This window comes from Festucalex cinctus, chromosome 17 (genome assembly GCF_051991245.1).
Source record: "Festucalex cinctus isolate MCC-2025b chromosome 17, RoL_Fcin_1.0, whole genome shotgun sequence".
NCBI classification, from domain to species: domain Eukaryota; kingdom Metazoa; phylum Chordata; class Actinopteri; order Syngnathiformes; family Syngnathidae; genus Festucalex; species Festucalex cinctus.
Window position 1 is genome coordinate 8,246,054 of NC_135427.1, and position 23,345 is coordinate 8,269,398.

At 39.5% G+C, this 23,345-nt stretch overlaps 1 protein-coding gene across 4 annotated transcripts in view; it reads right to left on the minus strand.

The window, feature by feature from the left end:
• Nucleotides 1–72: 72 nt before the first annotated feature.
• The window catches only part of exoc6 (exocyst complex component 6), a 28,994-nt gene continuing 5,721 nt past the window's right edge, over nt 73–23,345 (minus strand). The window contains exons 4-25 of one of the 4 annotated variants that reach the window (XM_077502402.1): nt 23,123–23,213; nt 22,700–22,745; nt 19,632–19,685; nt 19,304–19,454; nt 19,062–19,217; nt 18,777–18,845; nt 18,552–18,635; nt 17,614–17,660; nt 17,347–17,467; nt 15,881–15,952; nt 15,702–15,799; nt 15,037–15,142; nt 14,668–14,777; nt 14,391–14,502; nt 14,190–14,324; nt 13,334–13,513; nt 12,213–12,242; nt 10,309–10,450; nt 9,569–9,642; nt 5,422–5,534; nt 4,568–4,579; nt 73–4,344 (exon numbers count right to left, since the gene is read on the minus strand). In XM_077502402.1, coding sequence (XP_077358528.1) covers nt 4,218–4,344; nt 4,568–4,579; nt 5,422–5,534; nt 9,569–9,642; nt 10,309–10,450; nt 12,213–12,242; nt 13,334–13,513; nt 14,190–14,324; nt 14,391–14,502; nt 14,668–14,777; nt 15,037–15,142; nt 15,702–15,799; nt 15,881–15,952; nt 17,347–17,467; nt 17,614–17,660; nt 18,552–18,635; nt 18,777–18,845; nt 19,062–19,217; nt 19,304–19,454; nt 19,632–19,685; nt 22,700–22,745; nt 23,123–23,213 — 2,130 coding nt within the window. In that variant the 3' untranslated portion in view covers nt 73–4,217. The remainder of the gene's footprint in view (nt 4,345–4,567; nt 4,580–5,421; nt 5,535–9,568; nt 9,643–10,308; nt 10,451–12,212; nt 12,243–13,333; nt 13,514–14,189; nt 14,325–14,390; nt 14,503–14,667; nt 14,778–15,036; nt 15,143–15,701; nt 15,800–15,880; nt 15,953–17,346; nt 17,468–17,613; nt 17,661–18,551; nt 18,636–18,776; nt 18,846–19,061; nt 19,218–19,303; nt 19,455–19,631; nt 19,686–22,699; nt 22,746–23,122; nt 23,214–23,345) is intronic. The other 3 variants (XM_077502404.1, XM_077502403.1, XM_077502405.1) reach the window with 3 other exon arrangements.

Below are 23,345 nucleotides of genomic sequence, written 5' to 3' on the forward strand. Positions count from 1 at the left end.
AATCGAAAGCTTTGGAGGAAATGATTTTTTTCCCGACTTGAGGCAACGTTAACAATGACACGCTGAGCACAGTTGACATTTTCCTGCAAATTTTATTGATTTATTCATTTTTTTATATTCCACTGAACTTTTAAATCTCATCATCATTGACACATTTGCTTTGTATTTAACAAGAATGATAATTTACTGATGAATTAATATTATATCACAACAACTAAATAAAAAAAAAATTAAAAAAAAAATATTTGAGGGTTTTTCTGGAATTCTACATAAAGTAAACATTTGTAAATAAACATCTTTTTATAGAATGCAAATCCCAACATGGCATTTCCAGTTCAACCATGCAAATGAGTTGAGAGTGATTACATCATTTTACTCGTCACTTTTTGCTCTCAACTGTTCCAAAAAAAAAATAAAAATAAAAAATAGTTTGAAAACTGCTTTCCAAATTGATAAGCACTACAAGCATTTACACTCACCTCAAAATTGGAACAATGTGGCCAATATTTTGTTGTAGATTGAAAAGACATTTATTTCACAAAAAGGCCAATATATTAACTCTTTCACTCCCAACCATTTTCGCGAAATATTATGTTCTATTGCTATAAAAATATGGAATATACCAAAAGAGAGATTAGGGTCTCTTCTTTTATCCGGGGGGTGGGGGGGGGGGGGGGGGTGGAAGAAGAAAAAAGTATATTCTATCTGTTTCTGCTGTGCAGCAATTAGCAACAGAACATAGCTAGGTTTCGTCGTTTTTCACAATTCTGCTTAGAACTGTGGGGAAAATCAGCTGGTTTTAACATGGCCTGGTTGATCTCTTATACTCTGCTGCCACTCAACCATTTTCTGCAGTAGAGAGACTGCATCAAAGCCTTCTCTATGCTCTGGCATAAAAACAAAACAAAACAAAAAACGTATAAATACGTTTTTGGGACACTTAAAACATTTAAAATATGACGTATTTATACGTTTTTGGGAGCTAATGAGTTAACTTTTATTTACATCTGGATCAGATAACAATTATGTATGACATTATAGATGATATTTAACGCAAGAAATAAAAGATGATTGATATTGATCTTTTGCCCCAAAGTGTTTTCAGACAAACTAAAATAATTGGCCACATTGCCACGATTCATTTTTGTCTGGAGTGTACAGTCCAAAACAACCATTGAATATTGCAAAACATAATTGTAAAAAGAAGCCAAAAATGTTACAGTAAAAAAATACGCACAGAATAACGATACACGGCATTAGAAAATGGGTAATCGTCAGCGAGGGCGGGATTCCGCGTGAAACCCGCCCGCGTGGCTGGAAAGAAGCCAACTTATTATATTAGCATTATTGCTGTGCTTTATGAATATACAGATTCAAAAAGCCGCATTTCACCCTGAGGAACAAAACAAATTAGAGAATTCAAAAGGTCAAATTGGAAAGTTCTGGAATGCTTCAATATACAATCATTTATTATAGCTTCGTTTTTGTACATGAGGTCATTTGAAGGGGGACAAAAATGTATTTAACTTCACATGTTTAATGTTGTTCGGTTTACACTTTCAAATGTAGGAGCGCCGTTCACCGATTTCAATTTCTACTCAGTTCATGCAAGATATCGCATCTGACGCACAGCATAACAAAACTTTGTTTAGCATCATACTGAGCCCATCAAATGTGCAAATATTTATCATAGACATTTTCATACATCAGCTGATGACACATTTAGATACAGACAACAAATGAAATTCATAGAGGGCCATATTCTGCTGTTCGCGTGTCTTTTTTTTTTTTTTTGTCCACGGTGAAATCTGAAATGAATTTGCTGCAACCAGTTTGTCCCACAGACTGCAGCCGAGTCACTTCAAAATTTTATGAAAAAACATACTGGAGACGAATAAATGATTCAAATTTTTAAATCAAAACTGCACAATTACCATGACTGTAATTGTGTTAAAAAAAAATAAAAAATTAAAATTTATATGACAACCTCTAACCCTAACCCTCCCAGTGGTGCTACATTATCGGGATGTAACGATATTGGCGATATCGTGATATTAAAACTGCCAAAATATCGTCGTCGTCATGTTCACAATATTTAAAAGGAACACATCTGTTTAAAAAGTCAGCTTGATTTCCATTTATGCAGTTCCAGCACCCTCTAGTGGCTAGTTTATTAGTGTAATTTAATTTTCATGAGGGATGTTTTGGCCTTCCATGTTTCAAATCGATGCTAATTGTCAGATGAAGGGGAACCGAATTTGCTTGTGAACCGATTCAATATGTGGAGGAACTCAATGTGTGCGAGCATTAACAAGTAAGCGCCTCAATATTATTAGAAATTGTAGGTGATTTATATGCATTGCTGTTATGTACAAAAGCACAATATTGTGCTTTTTTTTTTTTTTTAAACAATATTGTGACCATTTTTAAATATCGCCAACCCCCCCACAATATCGTGATAATATCGTATCGTGATGTTTGGATATCGTTACATCCCTACAACATTACAGCAATTTAAGACTTAGTGAATGTTTTCTGAAATGTATTTTCAGGATATGTTTGTAAACAGATTGTAAATAAAGTACATTCTCTAACGTTTCGACAAGTCTGCATTTTTGTGGATTTATTGAAGCATTATTTTTCATATTCATTTACCTTCAGTTGTTATTTTACTATGAAAGTCTTAAATAAAAATCTGGACCTTCTATCAGCCGTGCTGACTGATTATAAGTTTTGAGTTCTTTGGAATCCTGGCAGCCTTTTTTGGAAGACCCTTTTTTTTCCCTCCAATCAATAAATATGCAGATCACAGCTAAAAAAAACCCAAAACAAAAACAAAAACCGATGCGATGCTCAGATTAAGCAAATATGTACGACTCCCTTTTAATGCATCCAAAAGGCTTACAGGAGGAACAAATATTATGAAAAAAAAGCCTACTATTCTTTTTTTTTAATGAACATCAGTCTCTCAAGACGTCATCGTCCATTTTTTGGGGGGGTAAATAATGGACATAAAAGACTGAACATTCGGAAAAAAAAAACAAATCCAAACAAAAATGGTCAACAAGTTATGTTTTGTGACTGGGGTAAATAGAAATTATGATAAAACGTCTTCTACGGAAGACTGATCTATGTTTCCCCATGAATTTCATTTTTTTCACACTTTTTTTTCCCCCCTCTCATTGACGTCGTTATCCCCGGACTTTTTTGTTGTACTTTTTTCTGCATTTTAATCATTGCACCCTTGAAAATATCAAATTCTAAACTGGCCTATATTATTATTGTAGCAATTAAAAATGTTATCAAAATAATAAAATCTGCCACATGTGTGTGTTCTGTATTACACTGTAATTAGGTGGAGTTTTTTGTATACAGTACTAGGAGTTTGTTCACTGCACACTTTGTGCACTGTGTATTGCTCTGCTTTGTCTGCGTCCAATCATTTACAAGGACCCCAAACAGTCGGCGTTAAATTCAATTCAATTCAATTGCATGTTCACTCACTCGGTTTTGTCTTAGTTAGGACTCTTGATGTTGAACTTTTTGACAACAGCCACAGACGCTTAGCAAATTAGTTTAGATTTAGACACTTGTTTTGTATTTAAAGGGGAAGTCAAACCCCCCAAAAAATGACAATAATATGTTCTATGCAGCCCCACAAGTCTAATAAATACGGTTAATATTGCATTAGTGGAATATGAGTTAAGCAGCAAAATCCAGCAGTTTTTTTCAACAGGGCCACACAAAATTCGTTTCATACCAGAGGCTGAGGGCCAGTGGAAATTTCAACACGGGGCCACATTTGGCCCCCCCAGGCCAGACTTTGGACATGTCTGCTCTAAAAAGAATGTGCCTGTTGATGGCAAAAGATGTCAATTATATTAAAAGGCATTTGAGCAATTTGATGTTTTCACGGGGCAACATTTGGTCGAGCACAAATGGCGCGAAATCGAAAGCAACGGAAAACGGTGCATGATGCTGAATCGATTCTATATGGCGATAAATCTTTGCATGCTTTTAGAAGATGGGCTTCCACGTCCGTTTTCAGGGCTCGCGTTCAAGTGACGTGCTCGGGTATTCGTGTGGGCGGGTCAATTCATTCGTCGCTTTGAAAGCGTTGGCCGGGTTTCCGCGTTACGTACGACGTGTCGCGTGTCGCGTGAGTGGCGCACGTTACGTACGACGTACTGCGTGTCGCGTGAGCGGCGCACGTGACCTTAGGAGGACATGCCGTTGACCAGGCTCCTGAGCTGCTTGACCACAGTCTCAATCAGCTTCTGTTTGTCTCGGTCGTTCTTCCGGAACTGAGAAAAGATATTGTTCTTCTTACTGGTGTCTTTCATCCTTGAGAAAGAGCAACAGACAGTTAATATATCGTTTCAATTTGCTGCTTATTACGCAACACATTTTAATCAGAAATTGGAATGAAATCTAAAACCATAGCAATTTTTATTCCAGGTTCGCCTTTCTTTAGTGTTCGTTGATGAACCTGAACACGGTTTTAAACTATATTCTAAATACAAAAATATATTGAAGTCACGTGAAATATTTGAAAAGTTGCACCTACCCTCGATAAAGTCTGGCGGCACAACAGCAAGAGAGAAAAGATTTAGATCATTTCATAAACACATTCCTAATGATGTTACTAATATTGTGGAGGGGGGGCGGGGGGGTTAAATGTAAGTCTGTTACATGGAAGTCAATCAAGTTATAGCGGTGCTTCTCAAATACTGGGGCGGGCCTCGGGGAACATGCTTTTTTATTTGGATTTTTTTTTTTTTTACTGTCCTAGAATAAAGTGCAATTGCACCTCCACTACATTAGGGGGCAGTGGCGCTCTCATTATTGGCAGAATGTGCGCAGGGAGCGTTTGCTCGGTGGTGTAGCGGTTTTGTTTGCACTGAGCATGCGTGCTTTTCACACAGCAAAAAAAAAAGAAAAGAAAATCTGCACAAATTATTTTTGTTTTGCAGGTTAAAGTTGTTGTTTTTTTTAATATTGTGCTCCTGAGTTAATGTTGGTGATCAGTTTGAATGCATTATTATTTATTGATTTTACGTCATTTTATTTTTCCGTATCATATGGTTTGACATGGTCAGTCAAAAATTTTTTTATAGTTTAATGAAGGATTTCATTTTATTTCTTAATTTCAGATGCACTTTAAATCTTTTCTGTTACAATTAATAAAGATATTCCATATTTCTTTTTTTTTTAAATTCTCTTATACGTTAATAAGGATACAGTGTTATGCAGAGGTGTGCTGAGAACAATTTTATCGACAAATGATACTATTTATAGTATAGTATGTGTGGAAATCTGCTTAGATTGGCTACAGTCACAGGTGCTTTTCTCGACAGGTGCAGACGAGCACGAATTATACACCAACGACGGTCAAGAAAATTCATTGTTGGATGCACTCACTTCTCAAGTAGGGTCAGGGCTGTGGCCGGGTTGACTCGAAGGTACTTGGAGGTCGGCTGACCGTAGTCTGCGAGGTACGTTGACCAGTCCCACACCATGAACAGGTCCAGGAGCTGCAAACCGCAGATGAACACACACAGACAAACAAACAAACAAACAAAAAAGAAAATAAGTAAACTTGAAATCTGGAAGAACTCAGAGAACACAAAACCGTGCAAGATTGCTCGAGATTAGAGTTAAGAAGAGACTTCAGAATTGCTCTCAAATGGAGAATATGAAAGAAGCTGTAGAACCAATGGATGTGCAATTTCCATCCATCCAAGAAGATAACAGCTTAAGAATACAACTTGATCAAAAGAGCCAATGTTGAGTTCTGTAAATTATGCATTAGGATGCGTGAGGAGTACAAATCAAAACAAAACAGCCATATCATGACGAAGGTATCCAAAACGGAAGCTGTCCACTGGGACAAAGGGCTAACATGCTAAGAGTTGCTATGCTAACTTTGTCCAAATAGCAATTTAACTCATTCACTCGCCGCCATTTTCACATTTCGCAATCCCGTTCGCTCCCTCCCGGCTGTTTTACTGGATTTTGACTGATTTTGCGAGGCCCACAGAATATTGTGTTCAATTGCTATAAAAGCATGGAACCTATCAAAAGAAAGATTAAAGTCTCTTCTTTCATCAGTAAAAAAAAAAAAAAAAAAGTCTGTTTCTATCGGTTTCCGTTTTGCAGCAATTAGCATTAGAAGAGAGCTAAGTTTCATCAGTTTTCACAAATTATTTAAAATTCAAAGTAATTTAGCTTTTTTTTCTAGATGGCCCTGGTTGATCTCCTTTGCTCTGCTGCCACCTGCTGGCCGTTTGTGTAATAGCTACCATTTCTGCAACCGTTCTTTGCAGTTGAGAGGCTGCATCAAAGCCTTCTGTATGCTCTAGCATAGAAAAAAAACGTATAAATACGTCTTTGGGACACTTAGGACATTAAAAAATATATATTTATACATTATTGGGAGTAAATGAGTTAAATACAGAAAGTGATCAGACAGACTGATAAAGACCCTACTGGGACCCTAACCCCTGTTCACTACATCACGGATATTGGTTTGCCACCAAAACTCAGGCAGCCGTGCAATTCTGATCAATGGCGTTCACCGGAGGAATCCTGGTTCAAGTTACCAACCAGGAAAATCATTTATGCAAAAAAAGTCATCTTGGTCAGTGTGAGCAAACAAAACCAGACAGAATCTACATTGATCAATATACTATTAAACCAAAACGTACTCTTTAATTTAATGTATCGAAATGTTTTCCCTTCTTGGTTGCTTCCTTTAGCAGCGTGTTTGAGGAATGTAGTTCTCCACCTGTTGCGTATGGAAGAAATGTTGAGATAACCTCTGTTGTGAAAAGTGTAGTCGGTAAAAATCGAAGGAACGCAGCAAGGAAAGAAGAACGCAGGTTTACTTTAGAACCTAATTGGATCACGATCCAAACTCAACCGCAGGCACGTTTTTATTTCGTCTTGCATACAAAGTTGCCAATGTCAGGGTCATTAAAAAAAAAAAAAAAAAAAAGATTCCTGCTGTGTTAACAGTTTAATGAATTCCTCTTGTACAAACAAGAGGAATTCATTATCATTCATTCATTCATTTACGACGTGTGAACAGTGAAACTCTTTACTGGCTTTCGATGACGTTTCATTTATCCCGGTTAATAAGCGGGCAACACGGAGACACCAAGCGAACAATTTTGAGAGAAAAGTGGGAACTGTGAGGGAGTTGTTGAGTTTTTACAGCATTTAAAATGACCCCTCCTCCCTCCAAATGACCCCTGTTTAACCCGATCGACTTCGCCCCTCTCCCATTTGCGCACCCACACACAGTGTATGCTAATGTCATAGGGTGAAGCAGCTGGGTGTTTAGCTCACGTTGAAAGAGCAGCTTAGGGAGAATACGATTATTCAGCTCCACAACAATGCTATTATTCTCACCTGAAGCTTAACGACGAGCCGCAAGGCAGTTCGCTTTACGCTAAAAACCTCTCCTTGTGCTCACGTTTCCGTCAGCGCCTCCCGAGTGGCTAGCTTAGCTGTAAGCCTGCGAAATGGTGGCCAACCGGATGGAGGATGTGCTGAGGTCGAAAGCTCGCGTTCGTCGTTTCTGCTCCCGCAAACCAGGATGTGTCTGGCTTGACTGAGCTAGCTATGAACGAGGTCGCATCATCTCGCTAGCTATCGGCAGCGTGACTCATAAAATCTGCGACATGCCGGCCGGCGTCAGCGAGTTCAGAAGGAGTTGGAGGATTTCAAACCGTTAGCGGCCACATTGAACAGTGGGATGGCAACAGCAGCAGGCCACCATAACTGGTCCGTTTGCACACATCACACAACCAATCATGTTAATGCAGCATTAACGGTGAAATCGGTCAACGGATGCTCTCCGCTCATTGAAATTTGATTTGTGAGGATTTATTTTGATTTCAAAATGTGATGACTTAACATTTGTCAGGGGATTGAGGACCAAAGTGGAGTGAAGGGAAGCTGGTGTGCTCGGAAGCATTCTTTAATTTAACTCGTAAACAAAGTACAACAAAACGCAAATCAAGGCCGGCAACTACACTTCCTAGTTTGTCAAGTAAATGGGCAGGACTCGGGGGCGCAGAGAAACAAGGTGCGACGGCGGCAAAGACTCGACAAGGACCTAACGAAAGCAGGGAACTAAATAGTCATAGTAACGAGAGAACAAGAGACACCTGGACAGGACATAAGTGGCTTGGGGAGCTGATTGGGTAAACACAAGCGAACAGGAAAACCAGCACAGGAGGACATGACAAAACTTGACGAGAACATTGACAGAAAAGGACACAAGGGAAACATGACCAAAAAAAAAACAAACAAACCAAAACCCAGACCCAAACAGTTTGACAAGACACGTGCATTACATAATCGCTGTTGTAGTTGTGATTAGTTACTTATCTACTCGGATATTATTAGAAAAAAAAAAAAAACGGTACTATAACATCATCTACAACGTATGCAATGCAGAAGAACTTTTGGCTCAGGAAGGTTGTGACCTGAAGTGAACAAACAAACGAACGAACGGCCAATCCTGCACCTCAGGCCCAGATTAACAGGTCAACTCCAGACAGACGTTAATGAGAGCCAGCAACACTTTACATACCAGCCGTGTTGACAAAAAAAGCACGCTGGAGAGACGGGAGATGTCTGAAAAACGGGGAGTAGTCGTTTTCTTGAGCAGGTTGAAAAAGAGGCCAGAGAAAAGTTGAGGAGGTGAAACAAAAGGCACACCATTGGAATGGAAAGGCGATAATAAGAAAAAAGAAGAATTTGACGAATATCATGATTTGGAAATAAAGTCACGTATTAACTATATATTTGTAAATTCTCGTGTTTTGCCTTCAAAAAGTTGCACATTTTCAGTACATGGAATCAGTGGTTGGTAAAGAACGTTGAATCCGTTTCTGGAGGACATCTTGATCATCGATACCTGGAACGCAGCCTGCCCAATGGGACCAACTCGTGCGTCAGGCCGCTCAGTCCATTCGGAGTGCTTGCTCGACCGCCGCGGGGCACAAGTGGAAGCCCTGGAGGCGGACTTTGCAGTTTAAGTGAGAAGGGGGAAATGGGAATCATGACGGGAGAAGCCCCTCCAGGGGCGAGACCTGCGATGTGTACAGCGACGCGTCGGCCGCGTACGCCACCGTGACGACTCTTTGAAGTCAACGACTGGAGCCGGCTCATTATTAGGAGTCGAAACACCCCCATCCGAAACACATTCTTTATTGGCTCCACGCGGCACGTAATTGCTCATTGCACAGTGCAGGGAAAAGGGGCGGGGCGAAGATGAAAGGAAAACTAAGGCGCCATGACAACAACCCGGAAGTTAACACGAATACGATTATTTGTCTTGCAGTTTATTTCAAGTAACTTTGCATCTCACTTTTGAATTATGTTTGCATTATTTATGCTTTTGTTATCCGCGGGCCGTATATTTGACACCCCTGCTTTCAAGTCGTGTTTTGAATGTAGAATTTAAAATGAAAACAACATTTAGAATGACAAACACGTTGAGTATGAGTATCGATTCCCACGTACACAACTAGTCTTACTGTTGTGCCAGCCTTACCTGTCTCAAGTCGATAAAAGCCAGTTGCAGCGTGTCTCCTTGGAAGCCCGGGACTGGCTCGGAACTGGCAAACACTGAAAACAACACAGGCGCATTTGGACATAATCATTAGGGATGTCACGATAAGGTCAATATCGTGATATCGTGATATGAAAACTGCCACAATATCGTCGTCGTCGTGTTCACAATATTTAAAAGAAACACATCTGTTAAAAAAAAAGTCGGGTTGATTTCCATTTGTGCAGTTCTAGCACCCTCTAGTGGCTAGTTTATTAGTGCAATTTAATTTTCATGAGGGATGTTTTGGCCTTCTATGTTTCAAATCGATGCTAATTGTCAGATGAAGGGGAACCGAATTTGCTTGTGAAGCCATCAATGTGTGCTTGCATTAGCAAGTAAGTGCCTCAATATTGTTATGAGAGATTTCTTATGTACAAAAGCACAATATTGTGCTTTTTTTTTTTAGTATGAGCTCTTTTTCTTTACAATATTGTGATCGCTTTTAAATATCGCCAACGCCCCCACAATATCGTGATAATTATCGTATCGTGATGTTTGGATATTGTTACATCCCTATTAGACTTGGCAGAGATTTAAAGAAAAAAAAATAAAAACAGTTTGTTATGGAGTGAGATATTCGCATAAACTCTCCATTATTTGTTTCACCATCTGGCATGAGAACAATATAGTGCAATTTAAGAAAATGATTTTTTTTTTTTTTTTTCCTTTCTCGTACTCACATTCACACTGAATGACATCCAAGTTGAATTGCTGAATGGCGCCCATGCTGATCTGTTTCAGTTCCGTGTCCAGCAGCATCTGCATCAGTGACGTGGACAGATGCTTGCAGGCTGACATGCAAGCCGTCTGGGCCACTTTACCCTACAAACGAAAGCAATACAAGGAAGGGAGAGAGAAGATGAGGCCATAACGAATAAGCAGGATTGCGTATGGCTTAAGGGGGGCGGTAAATGAGCAAACAAGTGCAGGAGGAAAAGGTACTATGAGGTCAATGGAAGGGTAAATATGAATACAGAGAGATAAAGAAATTAGAAAGTGTCTTGAAAGGAGGAGAGTATCGGGGAGAAAAAGGATGTATGTATCAAATGGGACGGGGGAGGGGCAAGACACAGTCTCGGGATTTGTTTACGATTACCGCATTTTCCGCACTATAAGGCGCACCTAAAAGCCTTCAATTTTTTCAAAAGCTGACCATGCGCCTTATAATCCGGTGCGCCTTATATATGGATCAATATTACGCCGCAACAGGTCTCGCTGTCAAGACGCTATCGGTGACCCTGCACGATCGGAGATTCCGCCATCTTGGATCGCTAATACGAATACTTTCCCTCAGAGAAAATAATAAAACAGCTGTTTATTCATTTTGGGAGCAAATGCAGTTGTCACAAAGCTGGTTTGTAATCTATTAATAATGTTTGACTGACCTATCTGACCGTTTTGTTGACATTCCCTTTAGCGCAGCACCATCTAACGGATGCATAACGTAACCCCAGCCTCTACTGTAGCGCCTTATACATGAAAAAAGTTTGAAAATATGTCATTCATTGAAGGTGCACCTTATAGAGCGGAAAATACGGTACATCATGCTAATGTTGTGCGTGAGCTGTTGTTGCTCATCATTTCCCTCGCATGCTTCGAACTTTGCAAATGTTTCTCCACCCGCTCGCTGCAGATCACATTTGTAAACATCAGTCTAACTCAGGGGTGGCGAGATCCGGTCCTCGAGGGCCGCAGTCCTGCAGGTTTTGGATATTTCCCTTCTTCATCACAGCTGATTCATGATCAGCTAATCAGCAAGCTCAGCAGAAGCCTGATAACGAGCCTGTTAATTGCAATCAGCTGCACTTCGAGTAGGGAAACCTATAAAACCTGCAGGACTCCGGCCCTCGAGGACCGCAGTTTGCCACCCCTGGTCTAACCTCATCTATCCATCAATATTATTCCGGTAACGGAGCAGTTAACGGTACCGGACCGGAGCGCCCTCGCATGAAGCGTAGCAGACAACGTCTTCGTCCAACTGGGACGCTTGGGACAGTCAAACAAAAATTTAAGAACCCTCACAAAAAAGCTGCTGTAGGCTGCCACCTCATGGCCAGATAAGCAAGCAAACGGACTCCAACTCTTGATGTCACTCACCAAAAAACCATCTCGGCTGACAACCCGAATATGTTGCACTGTAAGATTTGAAAAGGACACCCGAACGCGTCACGAACTTCCACCGCCAAAACACTTGATTCCGATTATTTGAACGGGTGAGTGAATACTTTTTAGTGTAACTTGGGCACACACTGTATGACAAAATCAACGCCTGAGTAATTATTTCCAGTTCAGTAAAAGCAAAAAAGTGAAACTTAAGCCCGGTTACAATTGCTTTAGCGCTTGGCATAATAACAAAGAGACTTATGAGCACCTTTTGTCAGTCGATGCCACATTTTTTGACGCTGAACACTAAACATCTGAAACCAAAAGTCTTCATGGCAGGTCACCAGAAAAGTTCCAGTAGAAACCAAACCGGATCTGGTGCAGTGGCGCTTCCACTGTCAAAGAATACGAGCATGCTTTTCATCGCTCCCCTGCAAGTGAAACGGCAGTACGGCGCAACATCCAGGTAGCAAATACTCACCGACATCGATGCATGGTCATTGTTGTTATTCTGAGTGGACCCCAAACCAACCCAAAATGGACAAAAGGGTAGGGGGGGGAAGGGAAAGGACAGGAAAAGAAATGCGGCAAGAATAAATGGACAGGAGGAGGAAAATTTCAAGTAACGCAATATTGCGTTTAACACAAGTCAAATTATTCAAGGAATACAACGGGTAGGAAAATATTAGAACAACAACGAGTTATTTAAAAGGGTTTGGGTGTGGAGGCAGTATGTAGTCTCAATTAACTCATTCACTCCCAGCCATTTTCATGTTCGATTGCTATCAAAACATGGAACCTACCAAAAAAAAAAGGTCTCTTCTTTCATGGGGGGGGGAATAAAAAAAGTGCGGTATATATATATTTTTTAGCTGTTTTTATGTTTTGTAGCAATTAGCATTAGAATTAGCTAAGTTTCATCATTATTCACAAACCTGTTGAAAATACTGGGAAAAAAAGACCTGGTTGATCTCTCTTGCTGCCACCTGCTGGCCGTTTTTTTTTTTTTTTTTTATTGTAAGTACCATCGCTTTAAGCGACCACTTCAGGTCAGAAACTGCATCAAAACCTTCATACAAAAACTCTAGCATACAAAAACCTAAAAAAAAAAAAACGTATAAATACGTTTTTGGGAGTGAATGAGTTAATAAAAAATAAATACAACTGGAATGAGACAGAAAAGAGGATTTTAGGAAGAAAGGGCTTAGTAAAAAAGGGGCTAAAAAGGATGCAATTGTAAAAGCATAACATCTGCGTAGTCACTATGCTAATATTCTGCTAAAACGACATCGTTGATGGCATGCCAGAGAGTAAAGAGGGCATTGCCATGAATATTGACAAATCAACATAAGCTCCAAGTTATCCCATTACATGCACACATCATGTAGTTTTTTTTGTAAGAAAAATAAGGTATGAAAAAAAATATATGCGAGAACAAAAAACGGTGGACAAAAACACAGCGTCAAGAAAAAGGTCATCACTTTTGCAACACAGTTTCAAGAGTGTTCATAATGCAAATGTGCTCACAACCGAATGGCTATGCAGTCCAAAGAAATATGTTCACAGGTTCAAAAAAAAAAGAAAAAAGTGGGGCCAACTCACCGGTAGATGCGTGAAGACTTGAAACGTCGAACGTAGGAAATTTATCAGGTCCATGAGATAACCCGAGGCCCGACCGTCGGACTCAGCCATGCTCCATTCATAATCTGCCAGCTGGATGAACTCGTCGATTTTCTGGTTCAGTTTGGTATAGATTTCTCCTTCTGCAGAATGACGGGCATCCTGGAAAAAAAAAAAAAAAAAAAAAAAAAACATCTTTCACATAAGTCTTCATAGGAAAATGTAAAATTTTGTGAAAATATGCGTACAAAATATACACATTCACAAATTGACATCTGTACCATGATAAAACAAAGTACAATAAAAAAAAAAAAAGTATGTTTCTACCTTACTCCGTTCTTTAGTAATCACCATTTGAAAATAGGTCATTTGAGTGACATTGAGCGAAAATTGAAAAGAAAACATACATTTTCTCCACAACAGTGACTTTGATACTAATTTTTTGTTTAGTGACGCTTCGTCAAATTAGTTTTAATAGATTTAGGCTTTGATCATTCACATCAGCCTTGGAAACGTTCGATTTCATCAGATTGCGTCATGTTTCATCGTAATTCGCAGCTCTAGTTAGGGCCTGAGCAGCTACAGCTGCTGCCATCTGCTGGCCATAGTTAGTGGCCGTTTTTGATTTCACAACTCATTGACCCGGCTGCGCTGCACTTGGACGTTGCACTGACCACTGACATATTCACACAAAAAAATAAATAGTTGACGTCACTTAACGTTCATGGCGGCATACATCGTGATTTTACTAAACGACGTCATTAAACGTTTTTGGCGGTCAAAGAGTTAAAACACTCAAATCCATAACATCTACTATGAAATGATGGCCGGGCCTTACCTTGAAAGTAGACAAGCCATACAGCCTTGTTGTGTGCACCGTTTCAGGGGACACATTGGTGATATTTGTTATAAATTCCTCAAGATACCTGCAGGCCTGCTCTAGGTGGGTGGTATTGATGATGATCTGCACCAACTGCAGAGACGAGACAAGTTCACGTTCAGTCAACCTGAAGTTGGAGGGTGACATTTTGTTTTGTACCTCAGTCAGTCCTATATGCGGCTTCTTAATCAGGTTTTGCAGACAACTGCTGAGTGTTCTTGTCAACAGCAGGTTAGTCGATTTCCGCAACATGTCATCGATCTCTGTCGAACTGGATAAAAAAAAAAAAGGAGAAAAAAAAAGGGATAACTGTTGTATTATAATACGAGTTTAAAGAACAAAAAAATGCACAAGTAAAAAGGTAATGGCTACCTTTGACACAAAGAGAATTATTGAAATAATTGTATGCTATTTATAATAGTTCCTTGAGGCGTACCTGCGGTGAAGTGATTCCGAGAACTTGAGGCTGGCATAAATGAATTCTTTTACTTGCATATATATCTGCGGCACAGACTGGGACATTGGCAGCTTCTTGGGAAAATCCTGCTACTCACAAACAAAATTAAACAAAACAAAAATAGTTTTGACAATACAAAATTGAAATTCTAAATTGTTTCCGTTCATATTCTCACAAAAATGGTCCAGGGATGATAATGGTTTCAATCATCCAAAATTGTTCCCCTATTGGCTACATGTTAAACTTGAAATTAAAAAAAATTGAAAAAACTTCTATATCTGATGTCAGTATCAGATAATCAATAATTCACTCAATTTGATGAATACATGGAATAAAATGAATGTTTACCTTCTCTATCTCTGCATCGTGAAATGGAAAGCGACTCACAACCAGTTTATACTCGTCTTCCGTTTCCACTGGTATGGGACTATAATTGTCCAGTTCGAAGATCTCCCTGCAAAAATATACAGTTGGAAAAAAAATTTCTGCCTTAACATGCCAGTTATTAATTTGCTTTAACATTCTATGTATTACAATTTCAAAAAAGTACATCATTATGCCGATTTGCACTTGTGGCCAGACAATATTCTGGTATTTAGCACCGCAATACAATAATTATATGTTTGTTTGTTTTTTCACTGTACTGCATAATTTCATTTGTACTGTATTTTTGTTGTTTTTTTATTTTTTGAGAGAGATTCATTCTTGTTTCTTTTTAAATTAATTTAGCAGAAAAAAAAAAAAGTTAAAAGCTTATTAAAGGTTAAACTGAAAACAATCTTTTTTGGTATTTTACATTCATTTGTAGCTAAATACATTTGAAATAAATAAAGTAATATTTGTTTTAATAAATCTTATCTTATAAAATTAAATGAAAGCAGATTTTTTTTTCCAAAAGCAATTTAGCTTTACCCGTAGAAAACAAAAATAAAGTTTGCTGCTTTAAGAAACAAAAACTATTGTTAATTCATTTTGTTGTCACATTTTTTATACAGAAACATTGAAATGCACACCTGAATACCAGCACCCACTTCTTCAGTAGAGTTTCATTGTACTGGTCTCGAACCTCGAACAGCAGGTCAAATAGTCGATTCACGGAGAAACCGAAACCCTGCATGTTAAAAAAAACAAAAAAACAGCCTCATAATGACGTTAAGCAATCGAATTAGGTGGGAAACAAAACAACAACAACCTGTAGTGTGTCCACAAATATGACAATAAGGTTCTTCAGCTCCAGGACCAGGTCTGGATCCTCACAGTAAGACTAAGGGGGGAGGGGAAAAAAAAAAAAAAAAAAAAAAGGATCAATGGTAATTGAAACTACATTTTATGTTGACAAAACTAACTACAACTGATGATTTGAAATGTGTTTAGTAGATTTATTTTGGTATCAACCGGAATAATGACGTCTGAAAGTATGTCACACAGCAGCCAATAGAAACGCACCAAAAGACGACGTTTTCTTTTTTTAAATATTGCGCACAAGTAAGACACTTTTTTTTTTTTTTACGAATACTAATACTGAAACTAACAAATTAAACTACAACTAAGCTTTTTTTTTTTTTAAAGAACTAAACTAATAAAAACTAACTAAAATGAAAAATTCCAAAACTTTCCTAACCCTACTGCCATATTACAAATAAATTGGTTTATATACTGTAGCTTTTTTTCTAAATATACAAAAGCACAAATAAATTATTTGTAGAATTTTTAGGACTAAAGACAATTTCTCTTCATAACATTATGTGGCCCTCAAATGAAGAAGTTTGGACACCCCTGCATGACAGTATAGTAAAATTAACAACTTGTCACGAGAATTCTTCCATGTCGCCACGGTTCGGAGTGATTTACGAGCTTTTGAAGTAGTAGCACCATTGTGTCCTTTAACCCTGATACGAGGACCCCGTCGGCCACACGGGAGTCTGTAAATCAACGAGCAGAACCAACAAAGCTTGAGATTTGACGCGAGGCAGCGCTTGAATGACTTCTTTGTTTTTTTTTTTATTTACTCAAGACGCAAAAACAAATTAGCTCGGGAGTTGACTGAACGGCAGCAAAGGTGCTGCAGCATGTTCAGGTAGTTTGTTTGCTCAGGATGACAATATTCTTGTGTCGAAGAGAGAAGTCAGTCTTATTTTATTTTTTTTTTCCTGACTCATCCCGTCTTATGTGACAGTAAACCTACATTTAAAGATTAGTGGTGGGGAACTTTCTTTTTTTGTGGGTTTACCATGTAATGATTGTAAATGTGGAGCTTGCCCGTGTGTCTATCGGCAGGAAAAGGGCAGCCAGTGGGAGGTTGACCCGGGGCTTTTGTCAAAATCGCCCCACACTGTGCGGCCCATTCTCTGGCCTGTTAGCATAATCCTCCCGCTCATTTACAAGTGACTGCAGCTAAGTGGTCAGGAATATGCCATCTTCAACGGATGTTATTGTTGCAATCTGTCTCTCATTAAGGCTCCCATGACCGACTCTTTTTGACCGTTTGCGTTTCGACCCTTCTCTTGAGAGTGACGTCGTTATTTTATTCTGCAGGGAAAAAAAGGCAACGTGAAATAAGCTTTCTTCCGGGGTAAATAGATCAACGGCGGATGACGAATATCTCGTAACTCCGAATGAACTGCCGGCGCGTGTGCGCGCATGCGAGTGCAAGCTTACAGAGTGTGTGCGGAGCACAGCGATGATCTTGGACAGGGCCATATTCCAGAGTTCATCAGTGAACGCTTTGGTGACCAATCCTTGAGTGGCATGGAGGATATGGTCCTCCACAACAAAGAACCTGATGGGAAAAAACAAAACAAAACAAAAAACAACCGTCATGAAATGCCATATGCCAATTCTCAAAATGGTATCTGGTTGTTTCTATCTCCAGAAAATGAAACGTGACACGGTTTTTTTTCAGGAAGGTGATTGAACACGACTTACCCTACAATCTGATTGAAATATCTTCTGTAGCCTTCCACCGTTTCGTGCTAGACACACAGACACAAAATTATGTTGACACGCGTTTGCAAATCTGCAAGTAAATGATGCATTTTCACAAAATCGGGTTTATATCTCCGCAAATGATCATTTTACAGAGTTCTGTACAATTATATACAATACATGAAAGTGCCTCAAAAAAAAAAAAATGACAGTGTTGGCAGGTTGAAATCCCTCGTTTTCAGAAAAACGTGTTTGAAACTCATTTGCTCCCAATAACGTGTAAATACGTTTTTTTTTAGTGTTTTAAGTGTCCCAAAGACGTATTTATACGTTTTTGTTTTATGCTAGAGCATACAGAAGGCTTTGATGCAGCCTCTCAGCTGCAAAGAACGTTTGCAGAAATGGTAGTTATTACACAAACGGCCAGCAGGTGGCATCAGTGCAAAGGCGATCAACCAGGGCCATGTAGAAAAAAAAGCTCAATTACTTACAATTTTAAATAATTTGTGAAAACTGATGTAACTTAGCTCTCTTCTAATGCTAATTGCTGCAAAACGGAAACAGATAGAAACATACTTTTTTTCCTGATGAAAGAAGAGACTTTAATCTTTCTTTTGATAGGTTCCATGTTTTTATAGCAATAGAAGACAATATTCTGTGGGCCTTGCAAAATCAGTCAAAAATCCAGTAAAACAGCCGGGAGCGAACGGGACTGCGAAATGTGAAAATGGCGGCGAGTGAATGAGTTAATAACTGCTGAATTGCGCCCAGTTGATATGATGCTGTTACGTTTTGAGCAATACACGCAATTGCGTACGTGCATTTCATCAATGTTTGCAAATGACATTCAGATAATAAAATGCGTTCATGTCAAAGTTTGACGGTATTTTGCATTTTATATTACGCACGTAATTTAGCTGATGTCAAGTATTACTTACCATATTAGCCTGTGGCTGCAGAACTAGCCTGGCCTGTTTTTTCCTCTGTTTCCTGTAGTAATTCTCAAAGGTTTCTCGGTCTCCCTGCAGATACAAAAAATCTTAAAGCTTCTCAAATTGTCTCCAAACACCATGAAAGGAAAAGTGTAAAAAACAAAAAAAACTTTTAGGATTTGGCACAATAAAAAGAAAACGGAAATGGAATTATGGTGTTGGATAACATACCAGCACGGCGTAAATGTGCAAACACCTGTAAACAGGTGAGAAGTCCACCAGATCCTGAGCTGTAAGAATCTGTTGAGATCAAAACACAGCTAAGAATTTCAGTTATTTTCTTGCTGAAAGTTGAAAAACATGGTCACATGATCTTTGTTAACGACATTCACCGTGAAGGTAATTGTAAAAAAAAAAATGTTTACTTGTCAATGAAACAAGATTATATATTCCAAATACAATGACTCTTTCTATACTTTATACTAGCATGACATGAAAAGCGCGCGCTTTCATTACCTCCTCATCAGCGTCGTCCTCGTCTTCTGCGTCATCGTCCGTCATGAGACTGTTGTGCGTGTGCGTTTGCCCATTGAGGGAGTACAAAGGCGTAGTGTAGTGGCCCACGCTGGCCTGCTTTGCGACCGCGCTGTTAAAGGTTCTGTGTTGTTGTGCCTGGATGGACGCGCAATCCAATCAGCAAACAAGACACAGATTTTTTTTGGGGGGGGGTTACGATGGGAGGACGCGAATCCAAGCACCTGTCTCATGGCCGTCTCTCCAACTTTGTCCGAGTGTTTTCTTATGCTCTCCAGGAAGTCCTTTAGGTCAGACATGGAGATCTCCTTGATCTCCTCCCTCAGTCTGGGCAGATTTTCGGCCATGATCTGACAGAACCTATATTGGCTTACGCTGCATCGGACACAGGACAAGTTCGGCTTTAAAAAAAAAAAAAAAAAAAAGCATACTTGGAGTGCATTTTAAGTTTTTCATAAGTTTTTGTGTTCCTTTAAAGAACATTTGTAGCATCATATTTTGCAGACAATTTTACTGGAGCATTCTGGCAAAGAGCAATGGTGAATTTCTTACCGAGGGATGTAGACCTTTTCCAGTTGTTCCATAGTTTTCAGCGCAGCGTAGTATCTAAGGAGATAAATCGTGCACAGGAAGGCGATAGGTAGTTCAAAGACCCGAGATAGCATCTTATTCATTGGGAAATAGCATTTAACACATTCATTGCTAGACCAGCAAAAAAAATGCATCATTTGACGTCTTTTTCCGTCAATGGCAGTGAATGAGTTAATGGCGTAGAAGTGCTTCAGATTTACCCAAGCAGTGTATGACTTCCGTGTGAAGAAATGACCGTATTTTCCGCACTATAAGGCGCACCTAAAAGCCTTCAATTTTCTCAAAAGCTGACCATGCGCCTTATAATCCGGTGCGCCTTATATACGGATCAGTATTGAGCCGCAACAGGTCTCGCTGTCATGACGCTCTAGGTGACGCGCATGCGCAGAAGATCCCGCCATCTTGGATCGCTAGCTTTCTAATACTTTACCTCAGAGAAAATAATAAAACAGCTGTTTTTTTTTTCATTTTGGGAGTGAATGGAGTTGTCAGAAAGCTGCTTTGTAATCTATTCATAAAGTTTGACTGACCTATCGGACTGTTTTGTTGAGAGAATATTCCATCTGATCTTGTTTACAACGATACAGAGGCCCAAAAGCTGGAGTTCTACCTTCATATCCATTTTACCATATTCTGTTTAGCGCAGCACCATCGAATGGATGCATAACGTAACCCCAGCCTCTACTTTAGCGACTTTATTTGGAAAAAGTTAGAAAATATGTCATTCATTGAAGGTGCGTCTTATAATACGGTGCGCCTTATAGTGCGGCAAATATGGTAATAAAAAAACATAGTTGTATACAAACTCTACGCCAGTTATTTCTGAAGAAATACTAAATTCTGCTGTATTAACATATTGGGAAGGTGCTAACATGATATAGGAGATGACACCAAATCTCTCCTATTAAAATGTGGATATTAAACAACAAATCATGAAAAATTGCTTGACTTTTGCCACAATAACTTGAAACTTGGTTGTAAATTGTGACTTACGCGTGTGACTTAATCCCACCTCCGCAATTTAGCGTCTCTCGCTCGACATGCATTTCACGTGGTTTTAAACTAGTCTCTTGCAATGACTACAGAACACTTTTTTTTTTGTAGTGAATAAATGAATCCCCACAAACTGAGCCAATTACAGCTGTGGAAAATTGAGGTACTGTAGTGGAAAAGGGGGGGTGGGGGGCTTTCAAGACATTGCGCTCTTTGGTAGTGAGCACAAACCAGAGGGGTTCACCCTCAGTTCAGTGTGCTCAACTCCCATCATTAGGCTGATAGGCAGGCTGTGAGGGATCTAATTGGTCGCTCGGCGAGTGCAAAATGTGTTGCGCACACATGAACAGAAGACGGCCTCATAAAAGTGTACAGTGAAAAGGTCTGTCGGAGAGCAGCGCACCAGGAAGTAACGCACAAAAGCAACAAGTGGCAGAACGCTGACCTGCCCGGCAACCACATTCACTACAGATCATGATAAAAAGTATTTGAGCAATACGCACTCTCGTCGGTTTGAAGTCACGGCAGGAAAAGCCACCATGTCATTAGCGCTGAGAGTAGAAGCCCCTCCCCCCAAACACATACATATATCCCAACGCGGTGGTGGTCTAATTGCCTAAGATTGGCAGTGGGCCTTGACTGGACTGCAACGAGGGGGCCTTGTCGCAAACAAGGGCACATTGAGGGTCAATTGTCTTGACAGTGAATGGCCTGTTCCTTTTGCTGCACAGTAATGAACAAAAAAAAGGGTCATTATTTTTCTGTCAGCGAAGTTCATGGGGTAAAAATGAAGTTCAAGCAAACCGACAAAGTAAAAGACTCCTTGCTCAATTGGATTACTGAACAGAAACATTACTTGAGTGTATCATGAAGAGCCTCATTCTCAATTGTTTATATTTTCAACAGAGAAAGAATCATCTCAGACAGTACATTAAGCAAATTAACTGTTTGCTTGCCTGACTGGTTTTTAGTTTAGTTGAGTGCGGCTGGCAGATTAACTCATTTACTCCCAATAACGTGTAAATACGTGTTTTTTTTATGTTGTAAGTGTCCCAAGGACGTATTTAGACGTTTTTTGTTTTGTTTTGTTTTTTATACAGAAGGCTTTGATGCAGCCTCTCAGCTGCAAAGAACGGTTGCGTTTTTTGTTTTTTTTTATGTTGTAAGTGTCCCAAAGACGTATTTATACGTTTTTTTGTTTTGTTTTATACAGAAGGCTTTGATGCAGCCTCTCAGCTGCAAAGAACGGTTGCAAAAATGGTAGTTATTACACAAACGGCCAGCAGGTGGCAGCAGAACAAAGGAGATCAACCAGGGCCATCTAGAAAAAAAAGCTCAGTTACTTGGAATTTTAAATAGATTTGTGAAAACTGATGAAACTTAGCTCTCTCCTAATGCTAATTGCTACAAAACGGAAACAGATAGAAACACTTTTTTTTCCTGATGAAAGAAGAGACTTTAATCTTTCTTTTGATAGATTCCATGCTTTTATAGCAATAGAACACAATATTCTGCGGGCCTTGCAAAATCAGTCCAAATCCAGTAAAACAGCCGGGAGCGAACGGGACTGCGAAATGTGAAAATGGCGGCGAGTGAATGAGTTAAAAACATGCATTCCCAAAGGTCTGTTTCCTCAAGGCTAAAAACATGCAATATGCACTCATTGTATATCAAAGTATTAATACTGTAGAATACTAAAGGCCCTCATTAGGTTTAACGGCAGATAATCAGTGTTGTGTTGCATGGTTGTAGACAATCACAAGATGTCCGACAATTCAACTTGTAGATTTTCTCATGCAATCAAATACGAAATTGATTCTATAGCACAAATAACGGTAATTTGTTGTAGTGTACATTTGACACATTACAATAATTACAGAAGAAACATTTCTTTGTGAGCACAATAGCGAAATGACAGCGGCTCAGAAAATGGATGGATGATGCGCCCATTCTACTGGCAGAAGTGTCAAGGAGATGTTGAACCAGCACTTTCAAAATCCACTCGAAACTTTTACTTTGATCTCTAAAATTGATACCTTTTGGACTCCAGCTGCTCCTTCAGTTTGCTGTACATTTCTAGCACTGTTGGAGAGAGCAAAAGAGGAAGAGATAAAAATAAATGTTTTTAGGTTCTCACTAAGCAAACCCTTACAAATTCAAAATCCAAATACAAACTGGACGACATAAAACAGTATCAAAGTAACATTCCTACTCGAGCCCCTTTTCCACTACACAGTATCATCAAGGGTTAACTGGTGCTCGTAAGAGGGAGCACATAAACCCCCTGGCTTCTCTTTTTTTCTTTTTTTTCCCATTTTCATCATTTATCATTCCCGGGAAATCATGACAGCCCCATCACTGGTTAGACCATCCTTGCGACTCATGTCGTCCTCGGGTGCGAGCGACCTGATCCCTGCGAGCCGCGTTCTGTTCGTGACCCCTGTGTAATATTGTGTCACCTGGTATGCAGAGCTGCAGTTTCTCCACAGTTGTGGCCATGTTCCTCTGCTGGATCCGACAGCGAATCACCTCCCCGGTTTGAGCTGTCACCTGTCACCCACCCCAGAATCAGGACGTGAGATACAAATCACATATTAAAGCGGGTATTTATATGTTTGATCAACAAGATTACGATAGTTTAGCATACTTTAATTGGGTTCAATTATATCCGGTGAGGATGGA